Source organism: Pelophylax lessonae (assembly GCF_965119305.1).
Source record: "Pelophylax lessonae genome assembly, chromosome: 12".
Lineage (NCBI taxonomy): Eukaryota > Metazoa > Chordata > Amphibia > Anura > Ranidae > Pelophylax > Pelophylax lessonae.
This window is the reverse complement of record NC_138779.1, coordinates 75,691,878-75,707,623: the sequence shown is the minus strand read 5'-3', so window position 1 is coordinate 75,707,623 and position 15,746 is coordinate 75,691,878. Positions and strand designations below refer to the sequence as shown.

The 15,746-nt window shown below is 40.2% G+C and overlaps 1 protein-coding gene across 6 annotated transcripts in view; it reads left to right on the top strand.

Annotated features, from left to right (window-relative positions):
• SAMD11 (sterile alpha motif domain containing 11) overlaps nt 1-15,746 on the top strand; it is a 257,130-nt gene that overhangs the window by 118,592 nt on the left and 122,792 nt on the right. For all 6 annotated transcript variants that reach the window (XM_082274532.1, XM_082274531.1, XM_082274534.1 and 3 more), the window contains exon 4: nt 8,560-8,610. In XM_082274532.1, the coding sequence (XP_082130658.1) occupies nt 8,560-8,610 (51 nt within the window). The remainder of the gene's footprint in view (nt 1-8,559; nt 8,611-15,746) is intronic.

The window sequence follows — 15,746 nt, the reverse complement described above, 5'->3', positions numbered from 1 at the left end:
ATGGGGTTCCTGGGAGGTAGTCCAAGGTTTCCCTGGTCCTGTTCCTCTGCGTTCCATAGACCAGGGAAGCCTTGTTACCCGTTTTTATCACAGAGCCAGTCCAGGATGGGGAAAGATCGTGACCATATGCTCAAGATCCACTCAGATGCCTGGGCTGGCACCTGGCTCAGCCTCTCAGGGAGCCAATGAGAGCCTGAGCCAGCCACCCCCTCCACAGCCCAGTGCTCCAGTGAGCCCAGGGTGGGGGGCAGAGCAAAGAACCGGAGACTGACAGACACCAGCTCTCTGCTCACAGAGCACTGAGAACTTGGTAATCAGCGGTCTTTGATCATGCAGTTCTCAGTCTTAGAGCATCAGGGGACAGATGCAGCATCAGTCTGAGGCTTCATCCACCTAGGTTAGTATGATTTCTAAAAAAAAAAAAAAAACCCTTGCATCCCTTTTAAGACATTTGCAATGGGAGTCTCCCATATAGTTTGCCTTATTTTTTACCCTATTGACTCCTATCCTAATTTGGTTATTTCTGCACTTTTATTTTGAACCCATAAGACACATTTCTCTGTATACTTATGCCCACAAGGTTGTATTCTTTGTTGCTATCGCCTCTGTGAGGTGAGTCTGTGAACTGATGGCTCTGTCCTCTAAGAAACCCTTTTGGGTTTTGCATAGGGACAGGATGATGTTAAGGCATATTACTTCTCACCTAGGGTCATTTCTGACTTTCACCCAAACAAGGTCATCATTCTGTTGTTGCTCTCTTCGTCTCCAGTTAACCCAAATCGACACTTTTGTCCATTGTCTGGATGTTGCTTTGGCTATATCTCATCTACGGTTTCTTTCTGGGAGATTGGTGCTCTTTCTGTCATCCAGGATGGGCCATGGAAGGGTGCACCAGTATCCTTTTCCACCAGTTTTTGGTGGCTAAGGCAAACCATAATCCAAGCACCTAGTCTCAAGGATTAGGTTTCACCCTTTCCTGTCAAGGTTCACTCTACTAGATCTAGAAGTGTGTCTTGGGGTTTTCTGCATCATGCAGCTGTTTTTTTTACATTTTACATGTTCTTTAATTTCTACCAGATGGAAGTTGTGTTCCTCAATGGACTCCAAAAAATGATTTGTGAGTGGGCATAAAAATCCTTGTATCTGCAAATATTAAGGTGGAGATCCATAAGTCTAATGAATGCTAGAATCTGATATTCATCCCTATTCCCATGCTTATGTGAGGTTTTCTTAAATTCTTAGGTTTCTTTTCATAGTCCAAAAGTATGCTGGCATGTTTACAGTGGTCACCAGGACAGGAAGTCCACCACGTCCACCGCTACTTTGGTGGTGAGACCTGCATTAGAATTTCTGGCGTTACCAGACCCTCATACAGGCCATTAACTCTTGTGTCCTTCCTGTTTCCAAACACAGTGGGTGATAGCCTGTCAAACCCTACCAATAAAAGAATGGACTGTTTTCTAAAAATTCATCAATTTTCTGACCAGTGGCATTTAGGATGTTTACTCTTGAAGGTTCAAACTGGGAATTGTGGCTTTTTAGCAAATATGTATGCAGTTGTGGGTGTTTGGAGCTGATTATATGTTGGAAATATTCGAATATGTTTTTTTTTCTTTCAGTTGTAATCCATTTTTGGTGCCTTAAACTCCTTTGCTCTAATCCCACGCTCTTCCCTGTCCCTTCCGCTCCCAGCTCACTGTCTGGCAGCTTCTCATTAAGGTATCACAGAGGTCTGGAGTTTTCTTTTCAGTGCTGGTCATGCTTGGCTGGTTCCAGAAAGAAAGGCCTGTAAGCCAGGCAGAGTCTCCAGCAAAGCCAGGAGGGCATTGAAATGAGCTGAAGTGCATTTAATGTTGCTTTGTAGTATTGCTGCAGGCAGACACTTCGGTTTTCTCTTAGAGCATTACCCAGACAGATTCCTCTTACCTGGAGAGAGCATCACCATGTTAACGCCAACAAGAGGACCATATTAAGTAATAACAATTCATTTAAAGGATTAGTTCACCTTTACCAAAAGGATTCCTACAAGTGGCACCTGCAGATAAAATGTAAACTGTGAAGTTTTGGACAAAGTTTAATAATGCCCTTCTTGTAGGTGTACATGGTGTATGTCTACATACCTCATGAGGCCTGACTGGGAAACACCTAGGACATTGCTAAGACGTCTTAGTGATCCCTGAAATGCTGAGGTCAGAGCTACTGCATCAGGGGGAAGAGAGAGCATGTGAGGGGGTTTGAATCAGAGAAAGAGCTCATTCCCATGATGGTGAAGGAGAGCAGTAAAAGCTAGACACCTCTTAAAAACATTTTAGAATTTTTCTAGACATGCTTCATATGGTACCTAAAAGGCCTCCATCTATAGCAAAGGCATTAGTCAACTTTGGTCAACACGACATAGCTTATTTCTAACTACAGACATCACTTACCTGCGTTTTTTTGGTAAAGGTGAACTATGCCTTCTAAATACATGAATAATACACTATATATATATATATATATATATATACACACAGTGCCTTTGCGAAAGTATTCGGCCCCCTTGAACTTTTTCGACCTTTTGCCAAATTTCAGGCTTCAAACATAAAGATATAAAACTGTAATTTTTGTGAAGAATCAACAACAAGTGGGACACAATCATGAAGTGGAACAAAATTTATTGGATATTTCAAACTTTGTTAACAAATAAAAAACTGAAAAATTGGGCGTGCAAAATTATTCAGCCCCCTTTTCTTTCAGTGCAGCAAACTCTCTCCAGAAGTTCAGTGAGGATCTCTGAATGATCCAATGTTGACCTAAATGACTAATGATGATAAATAGAATCTACCTGTGTGTAATCAAGTCTCCGTATAAATGCACCTGCACTGTGATAGTCTCAGAGGTCTGTTTAAAGCGCAGAGAGCATCATGAAGAACAAGGAACACACCAGGCAGGTCCGAGATACTGTTGTGGAGAAGTTTAAAGCCGGATTTGGATACAAAAAGATTTCCCAAGCTTTAAACATCCCAAGGAGCACTGTGCAAGCGATAATATTGAAATGGAAGGAGTATCAGACGACTGCAAATCTACGAAGACCTGGCCATCCCTCTAAACTTTTAGCTCATACAAGGAGAAGACTGATCAGAGATGCAGCCAAGAGGCCCATGATCACTCTGGATGAACTGCAGAGATCTACAGCTGAGGTGGGAGACTCTGTCCAGAGGACAACAATCAGTCGTATACTGCATAAATCTGGCCTTTATGGAAGAGTGGCAAGAAGAAAGCCATTTCTTAAAGATATCCATAAAAAGTGTTGTTTAAAGTTTGCCACAAGCCACCTGGGAGACACACCAAACATGTGGAAGAAGGTGCTCTGCTCAGATGAAACCAAAATCGAACTTTTTGGCAACAATGCAAAATGTTATGTTTGGCGTAAAAGCAACACAGCTCATCACCCTGAACACACCATCCCCACTGTCAAACATGGTGGTGGCAGCATCATGGTTTGGGCCTGCTTTTCTTCAGCAGGGACAGGGAAGATGGTTAAAATTGATGGAAAGATGGATGGAGCCAAATACAGGACCATTCTGGAAGAAAAGATGGAGTCTGCAAAAGACCTGAGACTGGGACAGAGATTTGTCTTCCAACAAGACAATGATCCAAAACATAAAGCAAAATCTACAATGGAATGGTTCACAAATAAACATATCCAGGTGTTAGAATGGCCAAGTCAAAGTCCAGATCTGAATCCAATCGAGAATCTGTGGAAAGAACTGAAAACTGCTGTTCACAAACTCTCTCCATCCAACCTCACTGAGCTCGAACTGTTTTGCAAGGAGGAATGGGCAAAAATGTCAGTCTCTCGATGTGCAAAACTGATAGAGACATACCCCAAGCTACTTACAGCTGTAATCGCAGCAAAAGGTGGCGCTACAAAGTATTAACTTAAGGGGGCTGAATAATTTTGCACGCCCAATTTTTCAGTTTTTTATTTGTTAAAAAAGTTTGAAATATCCAATAAATTCCGTTCCACTTCATGATTGTGTTCCACTTGTTGATTCTTCACAAAAAATTACAGTTTTATATCTTTATGTTTGAAGCCTGAAATGTGGCAAAAGGTTGAAAAGTTCAAGGGGGCCGAATACTTTTGCAAGGCACTGTGTATATATATATATATATATATATATATATATAATATATATATATATATATATATATATATATATAATATATATATATATATATAATATATATATATATATATATATATATATATATATATATATATAATATATATATATATAGTAGAACTCAAATCTGTAGTTTGTGTAGAAGGATTCTGTGATTCTGTGACAAAGGGGTGTTGTGGGATAACTCCACTGGAGTGAACTGAAGATCTAAGATGTATTACTTTGACCCTTTTCACTGCCAACCTTTGGAGAATGTCCAAATGTGAACAAACTTGGGAGACTGTATGCCCTCTGTTTGTTCCTCTTTTGCTTCTAGAACCCGAAATAACCAAGCTGCTTACCCATATTGGTCCTAGAGCATGTATGATTCTGGAAAGGACATTAGATTGTAAACTGTTTGCAAGGTCTGGTGTGAATATTTTTGTGTACTGTGTAAAGTGTCAATCATTCAGTAAACTGCCAGTGCTGACCAGCGATAACTGTGCTAATCTCATACAGTCCACTCAATTTCACTTAAATAGCAATCTCAGGCAACAAGTGAAAGCTTTCAGTGAGGTACTAATGCTATTGAGTAAACAAAGTAACCGTGCTTAAATCAGAAAAGTCACTCCATTTACTTTAATCTGTGTAATCCCTTGCAGAATAAGAACACACACCTTATAAAAGATCAGTGTGAGGACAGTAGGAGTCTAATGTCTAAACTTTTTTTTAATCTTCCTTCCTTCCTTCCTTCCTTCCTTCCTTCCTTCCTTCCTTCCTTCCTTCCTTCCTTCCTTCCTTCCTTCCTTCCTTCCTTCCTTCCTTCCTTCCTTCCTTCCTTCCTTCCTTCCTTCCTTCCTTCCTTCCTATTCGGGATTTGAACCATGAATGGACAGGCTGAATGTACCCAAGTTAATCAATCGATCAACTTGGGTATAACCAGCCTGCAGGATTTTACATAGGATTATCGCTAGCAGCTGGTATAGCCACTAGCAAAAATCACTTTCTTCACCTGTGGTTTCAGAAATGAAATTTGCTCTGTGTATGGCCTGCCTTAGTATTTTTATTTGCATAAAGCAGCATAGATGGTGCTCCTGCTTCACCAGTAAGTGTGTTGGAGAATTACCGGATTACAGATAATAGTGTGGTAGACTGGTGTATAAAGCCATGTCTGGATGAACAACTGAACTAATCAACAAGTGGACTCTGTTCCCTGTATGCATGGCAAGGTTTCATTTTAAATTGACTGTAGTGTATTTTTAATCTATATTTCAGCATTGATTTTTCTAGGGTGTCCTGGTTGGAATTCCAACCTTTTATAACTCTATGCTCTCTACCTAAGATCTGTGCATGTCTTCTGATGACTGCTTCTTTTGACTTCAGTGAGTGTTGTGTGGATAAAATGTATTTATGGGTGACTAGAGGAGTGTATAACTGGACCACAGAGTACATTGTAAGTTTGGCACCAGATTTTGCAAGTAGCCACATTCTTCTGCCTTCACCATGTTTCAGGATGTTAGGCACTTTATTTTTATTGATATTTATTTATGCAGTGTGGCTGATATACTTTATTGTATACATCCTTTGAATATTGAAAGTAGAAAGTTATATGTTTTATTGTAGCATAGCTCTATGTAATATGTTACATGCATGTTACCTGTCTACACATAAACTACACTAAAACATTTCCAGGATGTCTCCTACCCAAGCAAGCAGTTAATCTTTAGGTTAACCTATTAACTGGCCTTGGCACTTGGATCACAATTTAGGTATCCTAGACAAGATCAATGCAAAACTCTTTAAAGTAAGACATGTCCATGGATTTACAACGATTAGAAGCATTGTATATTAGTTACATAGTAGTTGAGGTTGAATAAAGACAATAGTCCATCCAGTTCAACCTGTGTGGGTGTGTGTGGCCGTAATCATCTCTCATACCCCTTAATGTTCTGATCCTTGAGATGTATGTCCAAGAGTCTTTTAAAAGTAGTCATACTTCCCGCAGAAACGACCTCTTGTGGTAGAGAATTCCACAATCTTGTAGCCCTAACAGTAAAGGACCCCCTGCGTTGCCTGAGGTTAAAACACTTCTCCTCTAATGTCCTTGCGTCCTCGTGCAATCCTTGCGACTGAATAGCTTTTTTTCTATGCTGAGATCACCATTGAGGTATTTGTAAATTGTTATCATGTCCCCTCTCCGGGGACTTTTTATTCTATAAAAGGATCAGTGTTATTTTCACATATAGTGCTGCTATGTTTTCCTAAAGCTGAATGTTTTCATTTCATAAAATGTATTATAAAGGATTAAATAGATTAATTGTGTATAAATCCAGTAAACCTTACCATCCAATTAGAATTAATTTTCCTGAAGGTAGATCAGTGAATGATAGCCCATATCATCCAGTTAGAATTTATTGCAGATTTTGCTGAACAGCCTGTTCACACCAATATAGTGTTAATTTGTATACATTTTACACGGACTAGAAAAACTTTTTTGTGGGTTAGAAAAACTGACTTGGGGATTGTACTAGCCAATGTGTTTGATGGACATGAGGAAAAATGCAAGAAACAAAGATTGGGACTTTCTAGCTGCCAACCACTTTGAGGGAAAAGAACTTAAAACAAGTTGTAAAAAACAGTCATTTATTGTATCAACGGTCAAATGTACATTAAGGTACAATATATAAAAGTAATGTAGAGTATCTCACAGAAGTGAGTACACCCCCTCAGATTTTTGTAAATATTTTATTATATTTTTTCATTTGACAATACTGAAGAAATTACACTTTGTTACAATGTAAAGTAGTGAGTGTACAGCTTGTATAACAGTGTAAATTTGCTGTCCCCTTAAAATAACTCAATACACAGCAAATTAATGTCTAAACCCCTGGCAACAAAAGTGAGTACACCCCTAAGTGAAAATGTCCAAATTGGGCCAAATTAGCCATTTTCCCTCCCCGTTGTCATGCGACTCATTCATGTTACAAGGTCTCAAGTGTGAATGGGGAACAGGTGTGTTAAATTTGGTGTTATTGCTCTCACTCTCTCATACTGGTCACAAAGTTTAACATGGCACCTCATAGCAAGGAACTCTCTGAGGATCTGAAAAGAAGAATTGTTGCTGTATATAAAGATAGCCTAGGCAATAAGAAAATTGCCAAGACCCTGAAACTTATCTGCAGCATGGTGGCCAATACTACAGTATACAGCAGTCTTAACAGGACAGGTTCCACTCAGAACAGCGTTGCCATGGTCGACCAAAGAAGTTGAGTGCACATACTAAGCTTTATTTCCAGAGGTTGTCTTTGGGAAATAGACGTATGAGTGCTGCCAGAATTGCTGCAGAGGTTGAAGGGGTGGGGGGTCAGCCTGTCAGTGCTCAGACCATATGCTGCACACTGCATCAAATTGGTCTGCATGGCTATCATCCCAGAAAGAAGCCTCTTCTAAAGATGATGCACAAGAAAGCCCACAAACAGTTTTCTGAAGACAAGCAGACTAAGGACATAGATTTCTGGAACCATGTCCTGTGGTCTGATGGATGTAGGGTTGAATCTTGGCATGTTTCACACAAAGGAGCTTCGTCAGGAGAGACGCCAACACCCAACGCTTACAGTCGAACCTCTCACACTCCAAACACACATCAGACCACACATCTTATTGCCTACCCCACTCCTCAGGCCCTGTCCAACAAACCAGGGGGGGGGGGGGGAAATGTCAAACAGCCCACCACGTCCTCTCTGGGACCGGCCATCCTGAAACGTACTCTGATGCGCTATATATTATCATTTCTCGCATACGGCTATGTTTATCTGATTTACGCCTCATGTAACACTGTTTTCTTGATGCTCGGCTGTATTTCAATTAACTGCCTTTGTTGACTTGTATACCTTTATCCCTTCAATAAAAATCGAATTTACAAAAAAAAAAAAACAGCCCACCACATGAGAACCAAATTCCACAAGATTCCCCAGTATTGACAACAATTATAAAAAATATGTACAAATAAAGAAATACCAAAATAACTTCTTTTATACAAAAATCAAAAAAGCATGTGGCACAGAACTTTATAGCAGTATTGTCTAGATAAAGTATAAAGAAAGAAAACAGCCAAAACAATATCGGTATCAGCACCGAAAAACCGATATCGGTCGATCACTAATTCTGACATGTTTCCCCTCTAAATTTTCATGTGTCTCTATGTTTGGGGAAAAACTGACAATAAGTATGTAAGGCTTATGACATGCAGTAGCAATAAGAAATAATATACCTATCTCTGACCCTGTGTGGTCTGGGAAAGAGCTGTGGGGACAGATTTCCATAGAGCTTGCTGCCTCAGCCAGTGTTATTCTGGGCTCAGTGAGTTATGTGTTTTGGGCCATGTGAATTGATTGCTCTGTTTATTTATCAACAGGATACGGGCGCACTGGGACTTAAACATCTCCTTTCAAGACACCTCTTGCAGGTATAAGGCTTTTTTTCTTCTTTCTGTGTATGCTCATTCACATGTTGTCATCCCTGTCATTTTTTGTGCTCAAACATCACTTCATCATTCATTTCCATGAGGTTGTTGGGAGGGAAAAAAATGCTTTAATGTCACCATAAACTGGTTGACCCGTTGACCTCACCAAGGATGATGTCACAAATACATTTGCTATACAGCCAGAATAAAAGCCTCTTTGTGTAAAAAGGCCCTTATCTCTTTCACCTGGGATGTTGTCCCGAAGTTTGCCTGATGTGCTTTTGAACATAAGAGCAAAATTCCTGAATAGTGAGAGCAGAAAAATCTGGGTAAAGCATGGGGAAAAATTTCCAAATAAATGTAAAATGTAGCTGTCACATTTACAGCCACCTTTCAATGTAGTTTTTGTTCTAATATACAGTATAGGTGAGGCCACTGTCTTGACTGTGACAAGCATGAAAGGCCCTTGTGAAAACACATTTTTTGAGAACCATTTAAAGGGCTCCATATGAGACTCTGTGATGGAGCCAACAGAGCTTCCAGCTCTAGTGGGAGATATCGCTGTTGGAGTCCTGAGAAACAAGAAGCTGGTGGTTGATTTGTCTCTGTTGCAGTCACCACGGCTGATTTATCCGTTTCTGAATGATAGGCCCTTTAAGTTTCTGGCAGAACATGAGTTGCCCTGGGACATGATGCACAAAGTAATTGTGCCCAACTGAAACCAAGGCAGGGTGCACAGTAGAGCATAAATAAATCTGCATAAATTAAATCTTTAGGAATATTAGATTATTTAGTAGAACCTACAGGTGGCATAATGTTTTATTTTATCAGTTATATGTGGATTTGAAGCTATAAAGCAAATAAATTGTGGTCTTGGTCTGAAGCTACACTATGTCTTTTGTAGTCTGGAGTAAATTCTTTGTGTAGGGAATACATTTAAGTACGCTGGTTTAGTTAGGCGGCATTCCTTGTTACAGAGCCAGCAGTCTTTGCTGCTGTGTGCAGAACTGATGGATTCTCAGGGTTACTTATCGCTGCCGTTCCAGAAGTCTGCATTATACGAGAGGCGCCTGACGCCGAGGCCAATTTCACACCATTCTAATCTGTCCACCTCTTGTGTGAATCAGCAGGGGCACAGCGGCCTTTTTATGTTTAAGAGGGCGTCTCGTGAATTACATTCTGAGAACTGAGAGCTTCAATATCTTAGCGACTTTGGCTTCTAATATTTCAAGCCAGGTCCTTAAAGGGACGGTCTCATCAGAAATTAACTTCTCCTTCATATATTAACTGAAGGATCATTATCTTAAAAAGCATGCCTCTGCATTTCTCTCCTTAAATATGACCCTTACAGTCCATTTGTGCTATGCAGGTTACCATAAATGATCTCATCATACAATGCAAATGTTTTAATCTAAAATTGTGCATGTTGTTCAGTATATGGTAAAGTCAATAGAGGTGGTACTCTGTATTCCTCCTGTTTCATTTGGTTCTGCTACTTCATATCTGTAACCCTCAGTCTGTTTAAAAAAATAAAAAACTGACAAAAATAGGGGGCTGCCAATGTTCAACTGTTCAAGTAGGCTATCATTTTGTTCCTTCATGAGTTTGTGAGCCAATAGCCTAAGACAAGCATGTACACATCAGAAATCCTGACACTTCATTGGTACATGGTTTTCTGATATAGAAATTGGTTAAAAAAGAAAAAAAAAAAAAGAATAATGATGACGGTCCCACAATGGGTGCATTTAATATTAAGTCAGCAAAGGCAACTTTAATACCCTGAAAAGGTTATTAATGAATTTAAATTGAAAAGGTTCTGCAGCTGGAAAAAGCTGCAAGCAAGATTGAAGAGAAGGCACCCTATAGGTCCTTGCACATAAAATCAGTAAGCTTGTGGAGGGCCATGGGAGTCCTAGTGTTCCCAGATAATGCACTTAACGACCTCCAATTTAGAAGCTTTGCTTTGACATTTCACTGCTTACTTCCTGGATCTCCAAGCCACCTGTCACAGCTTTGAGCCAATAGTGAATTAGGGGAGATGGCAGGGAGTATGCCTTCCTCCTAATACTTAAAATGAATTGCTGACTGTGTAAAAAATACTACATTCTCATCAATCTGCGAATAATAATGCACAAGTTTCAGTACAACTATTGCGGTCTATTCTGAATCATCCAGCTCAGTTTGGTACTTCTTTTCATTTTCCTGCATAACGGGGCGTTGTTAGGACTATTTATGATCTAGAAATATAGGAGTGACAAAACATGACATCCAGCTAACTTTTGCATTTAACTAACCTCCATTAAAGCGGAACTTCCACCTAAAGGGGAAGTTCCACTTTATACCCTCCTCACCCCTCCTTCTTCTGTTGGAACTTTCTTTTGGGGGTAACTGTCAAAGGTACTCGCTCCCATTGCCGGTCAGATCGCCAAAATTATTCCACCAGAAATCGACAAGTCTCTGCCCTCAACCTTCTGGGACACATCAGGGGTCTCAAAAGGCTGCTGGACCTTTCACAAAGGGCTTTCACTGCTCAAGCATGTGCAGTTGGAAGCTGGCTGTGAAGCCACAAGGAATCACAGCTGGCCTCCTACAGTAAACATGCCGGCGCCGGGGACCCGAAGAACCAGCATGGGTGAGGATGGTGCTGGATCTCTGCACAGGTGAGTGTCCTTATATTAAAAGATAGCAGCTACAGCTGTTTTATTGCTTGTTCTATCATTTAGCCAAGCAGTGCAGATGGTAGTGATGATGTATACAATGGGGGGAACAGAATGTCCAAGGAGTTTGCTTTCTAGGGGTACAGTTTTTTTTATATATATATATATATATATATATATATATATATATATATATATATATATATATATATATACATACATACATACACAGGCATACCCTGCTTTACGTACACTCGCGAGTATGGACATATTGGTGTCTATGGGAAATCTTGGTCAGCTTGACATGGCACTGCTCCCAGTTTTTACCTTTGGTGTCTATGGGAAATCTTGGTCTGCTTGACATGACACTGCTCCCGAACCATAAGTGACAGGGATGCCAAACTTGGGGAGCACTGAGAGGTGACCCAACACTACAACATATTTTGAAGTCAGCCAGCTTGCCTAGGTAGTCTTGGGTCCCCTTAACATGCTCCCCAAGTTTGGTGTCACTTATGGTTCAGGAGCATTGCCATATCAATTTGACCAATATTTCCCATAGACGCCAATGGTAAATGTTAAAAACCAGGAGCAGTGCCATGTCAAGCTGACTAAGATTACCCATAGATGTGTATTTACATGCATTGAGAAGTAAAAAAAGGTATTGCTTCACTTTTAAGCACATTTTTTGTTTTACATACATGCTCTGGTCCCATTGTGTACTTAAAAGTGGGGTATGCCTGTATACACACACTGTGTGTGTGTGTGTATGTATGTATGTGTGTGTATGTGTGTGTATATATATATATATATATATATATATATATATATATATATATATATATATATACACAGTTTTGCTCATAAGTTTATATACCCTGGCAGAGAATATGAATGATAATACAAAAACCTTTCTTTTACTCATGGTTAGTGTTTGGCTGAAGTAATTTATTATCAAGCAACTGTGTTTACTCTTTTTAAATCATAATGTCAACAGAAACTACCCAAATGACCCTGATCAAAAGTTTACATACTCTGGTGATTTTGGCCTGATAACATGCACACAAGTTGACACAAAGGGGTTTGAATGGCTATTAAAGGTAACTATCCTCATCTGTGATCTGTTTGATGTAATTAGTGTGTGTTCGTATAAAAGGTCAATGAGTTTTTGGACTCCTGACAGACCCTTGCATCTTTCATCCAGTGCTGCACTGACGTTTCTGGATTCTGAGTCATGGGGAAAGCAAAAAAATTGTCAAAGGATCTGCGGGAAAAGGTAGTTGAACTGTATAAAACAGGAAAGGGATATAAAAAGATATCCAAAGAATTGAGAATGCCAATCAGCAGCGTTCAAACTCTTATCAAGAAGTGGAAAATGAGGGATTCTGTTGAAACCAAACCACGGTCAGGTAGACCAACTAAAATTTCAGCCACAACTGCCAGGAAAAATGTTCGGGATGCAAAGAAAAACCCACAAATAACTTCAGTTGAAATACAGGACTCTCTGAAAACATGTGGTGTGGCTGTTTCAAGATGTACTTCAAGGAGGCACTTGAAGAAAGATGGGCTGCATGGTCGAGTCGCCAGAAGAAAGCCATTACTACGCAAATGCCACAAAGTATCCTGCTTACAATACGCCAAACAGCACAGAGACAAGCCTCAAACCTTCTGGCACAAAGTCATTTGGAGTGATGAGACCAGATTTGAGCTTTTTGGTCACAACCATAAACGCTACATTTGGAGAGGAGTCAACAAGGCCTATGATGAAAGGTACACCATTCCTACTGTGAAACACGGAGGTGGATCGCTGATGTTTTGGGGATGTGTGACCTACAAAGGCACAGGGAATTTGGTCAGAATTGATGGCAAGATGAATGCAGTGTGTTATCAAAAAATACTGGAGGAAAATTAGCATTCATCAGCCCGGAAGCTGCGCATGGAACGTACTTGTACATTCCAACATGACAATGATCCTAAACACAAGGCCAAGTCGACCTGTCATTAGTCACAGCAGAATAAGGGGAAAGTTCTGGAGTGGCCATCTCAGTCTCTTGACATCAATATCATTGAGCCACTCTGGGGAGATCTCAAATGTGCAGTTCATGCAAGACAGCCCAAGAATTTACAGGAACTGGAGACTTTTTTCCAGGAAGAATAGGCAGCTTTACCATCTGAGAAGATAAAGAGCCTCATCCACAAATACCACTAAAAACTTTAAGTTGTCATTGATGTTAAAGGGGGCAATTACACAGTATTAAGAACTGGGGTATGGAAACTTTTGATCAGGGCCATTTGGGTAGTTTCTGTTGTCATTATGATTTAAAAAGAGTAAACACAGTTGATTGATAAAAAATGTCTTCAGCCAAACACTAACTACGAGTGAAAGAAACGTTTTTGTGTTATCATTCATATTCTCTGAAAAATGGCAAAGAAATCATAAATTCTGCCAGGGTGTGTATATAAATATGTGTATATATATATATATATATGTCAATTTACTAAAGAGGTAGAGAATATTCATTTTAAATACCAAATCAAGTGTAGGGAAGATTTAAAACAAAAAATATTATTTGAATCTTTAAATGCAGCCTAACTGATCTACTATGCCATTAGTACATCACTCCCATAACATAGAAACATCACTCGAAGGCTGCAGAGCTGAATAAATTAATAATATATAACTTTTCCCCTAATTGCATCTTGAAAGGGTTAAAAGATGCTTCTTGGCCTAGGTGCCTATATTAAATCCTGACCCTAATCCCTCCCGTCTTATCCTCACGGGGGTCATTGTGCCCCAGCAAGCTGTGTGCTTACAAAAGGGGCTTACACAGCTTTTCCCTTGCCGTAGAGGACTAGTTTCAGCTCTGCTTGGCCCTCCCACAGCTGTCATATCCATAAAAGCGATCCCTTCAGCCTGTGCTGACTCAGAGTGCTGCGTCTTACCAGGTCTTTTTACGGGGGTGTCACCTTCTCTTATCACCCTGCACAGAGGTGATGGGTTGCTGGAGAACGTTACAGCTCCCTGTATGCTTGTAATGCAGTGCTTGTGCCCTCTGCCTGCTAGCGACAGATGATTAATTCTGAACTCCCACCATGGGGCTTATTTACCACTTTGTGGCCGATGAAACAGAAAACGCTGCAAGCTGTGATAGCCAAATAAATAAGCTTTGAGAAATGTAAGAGCCTTCTCATAAAACGCTTGCCATTTTAAAAAAAGTTTTGTTACTTGCCTTTCTAATTAATCTGATTATTGGCAGGTTTTTCTGTGCCCTATGGCAAAATCTCAGATTTGTTAAATAGCTGTGTAAAAAAACAATCATTTTATTAATAGGTAAATTACTAAGTTTTATAAAGAATGAAATGAAAACACGCAATGTTTCCGGAAGTTTACTCATTTTTGTAAAGATGTTACACAGTTGTGCTACAGCTTTTAGGCTAGGTTCAAATGTGTCTGGTGCAAATTTACCCTCAGTTTTCACTGCAAATTTCCAACCCATCTGTTCAGCAGTTGAGGTAAGATTTTGATGTGATTAGATGTGAGTTTTCGGGGCAGCAACCAGCGTCCGAAACATTAGCTGATTGTTAAGGAGCGGGCTGGGAAGCCGACTGCTGCTGCCTTAACAACGGATAACTCATCAGCTGTCAGTGGGATTCCCCCCCCCCCCCTGACAGTTGAATGTAAAAAAAAAACTGGGGGGGGGGGGATCTGGAGGTCCCCTTGTTAAAGGGGGCTTCTAGATTCTGATAATTCCCCTGCCAGCAGACCCCCATAACCATTGGCCAGGGTTGTGGGGAAAATGCTCTTGTCCCCCTTTCCAGGCTGCATGCTCGGATAAGGGTCTGGTCTGGATTTAGGGGGAGACCCCATTCCGTATTTGTCTAATTTTGGCATGGGGTTCTCCTTACAATCCATACCCAAACCAAAAGGGCCTGGTATGGATGGGGTGTGGGGGGGGGGGGGGCTGTACAGAACCCAAGCACTTTTTTTTTTTTCAATAAATTTGTGTTCAAAACTGAGAAGATGTGCGATTCAGATGCATTTCCGTTGAAGGCAATGAGCCTGGAATTTGCATCTAAATCGCACAGCAATGCTCTGAAAATGCACAGAACTCTCTTCCTATTCCTCATCCTTATTTTCTGGCCAACAGGCCTGAGTAAACTGCAATGTGCAAGTTAGTTTATATGCATGTGCATGGCTATGTTCTGATATTGTTGAGTGTTAGATGACAGCAGGACATACCATCCAAATGTCTTTAACCAGCTTCATTGCTGAAAAGAAATGTTTGTTATTAAGTTAAATGGGTTTGTAGATTAGCCACTAGAGGGAGCTACTTAGAATTCTACCCTCTCTAATTCCCATTGCTGAGATGTCAACCACAGAGGGAGTGCATTGTTTTCAATTAGTCCGGTGACTTAAAGTCTTTTTCTGACCTTCTACATAGATAATAAAAATCAATAAATAAATAGCACATTTTTTAAAACCAT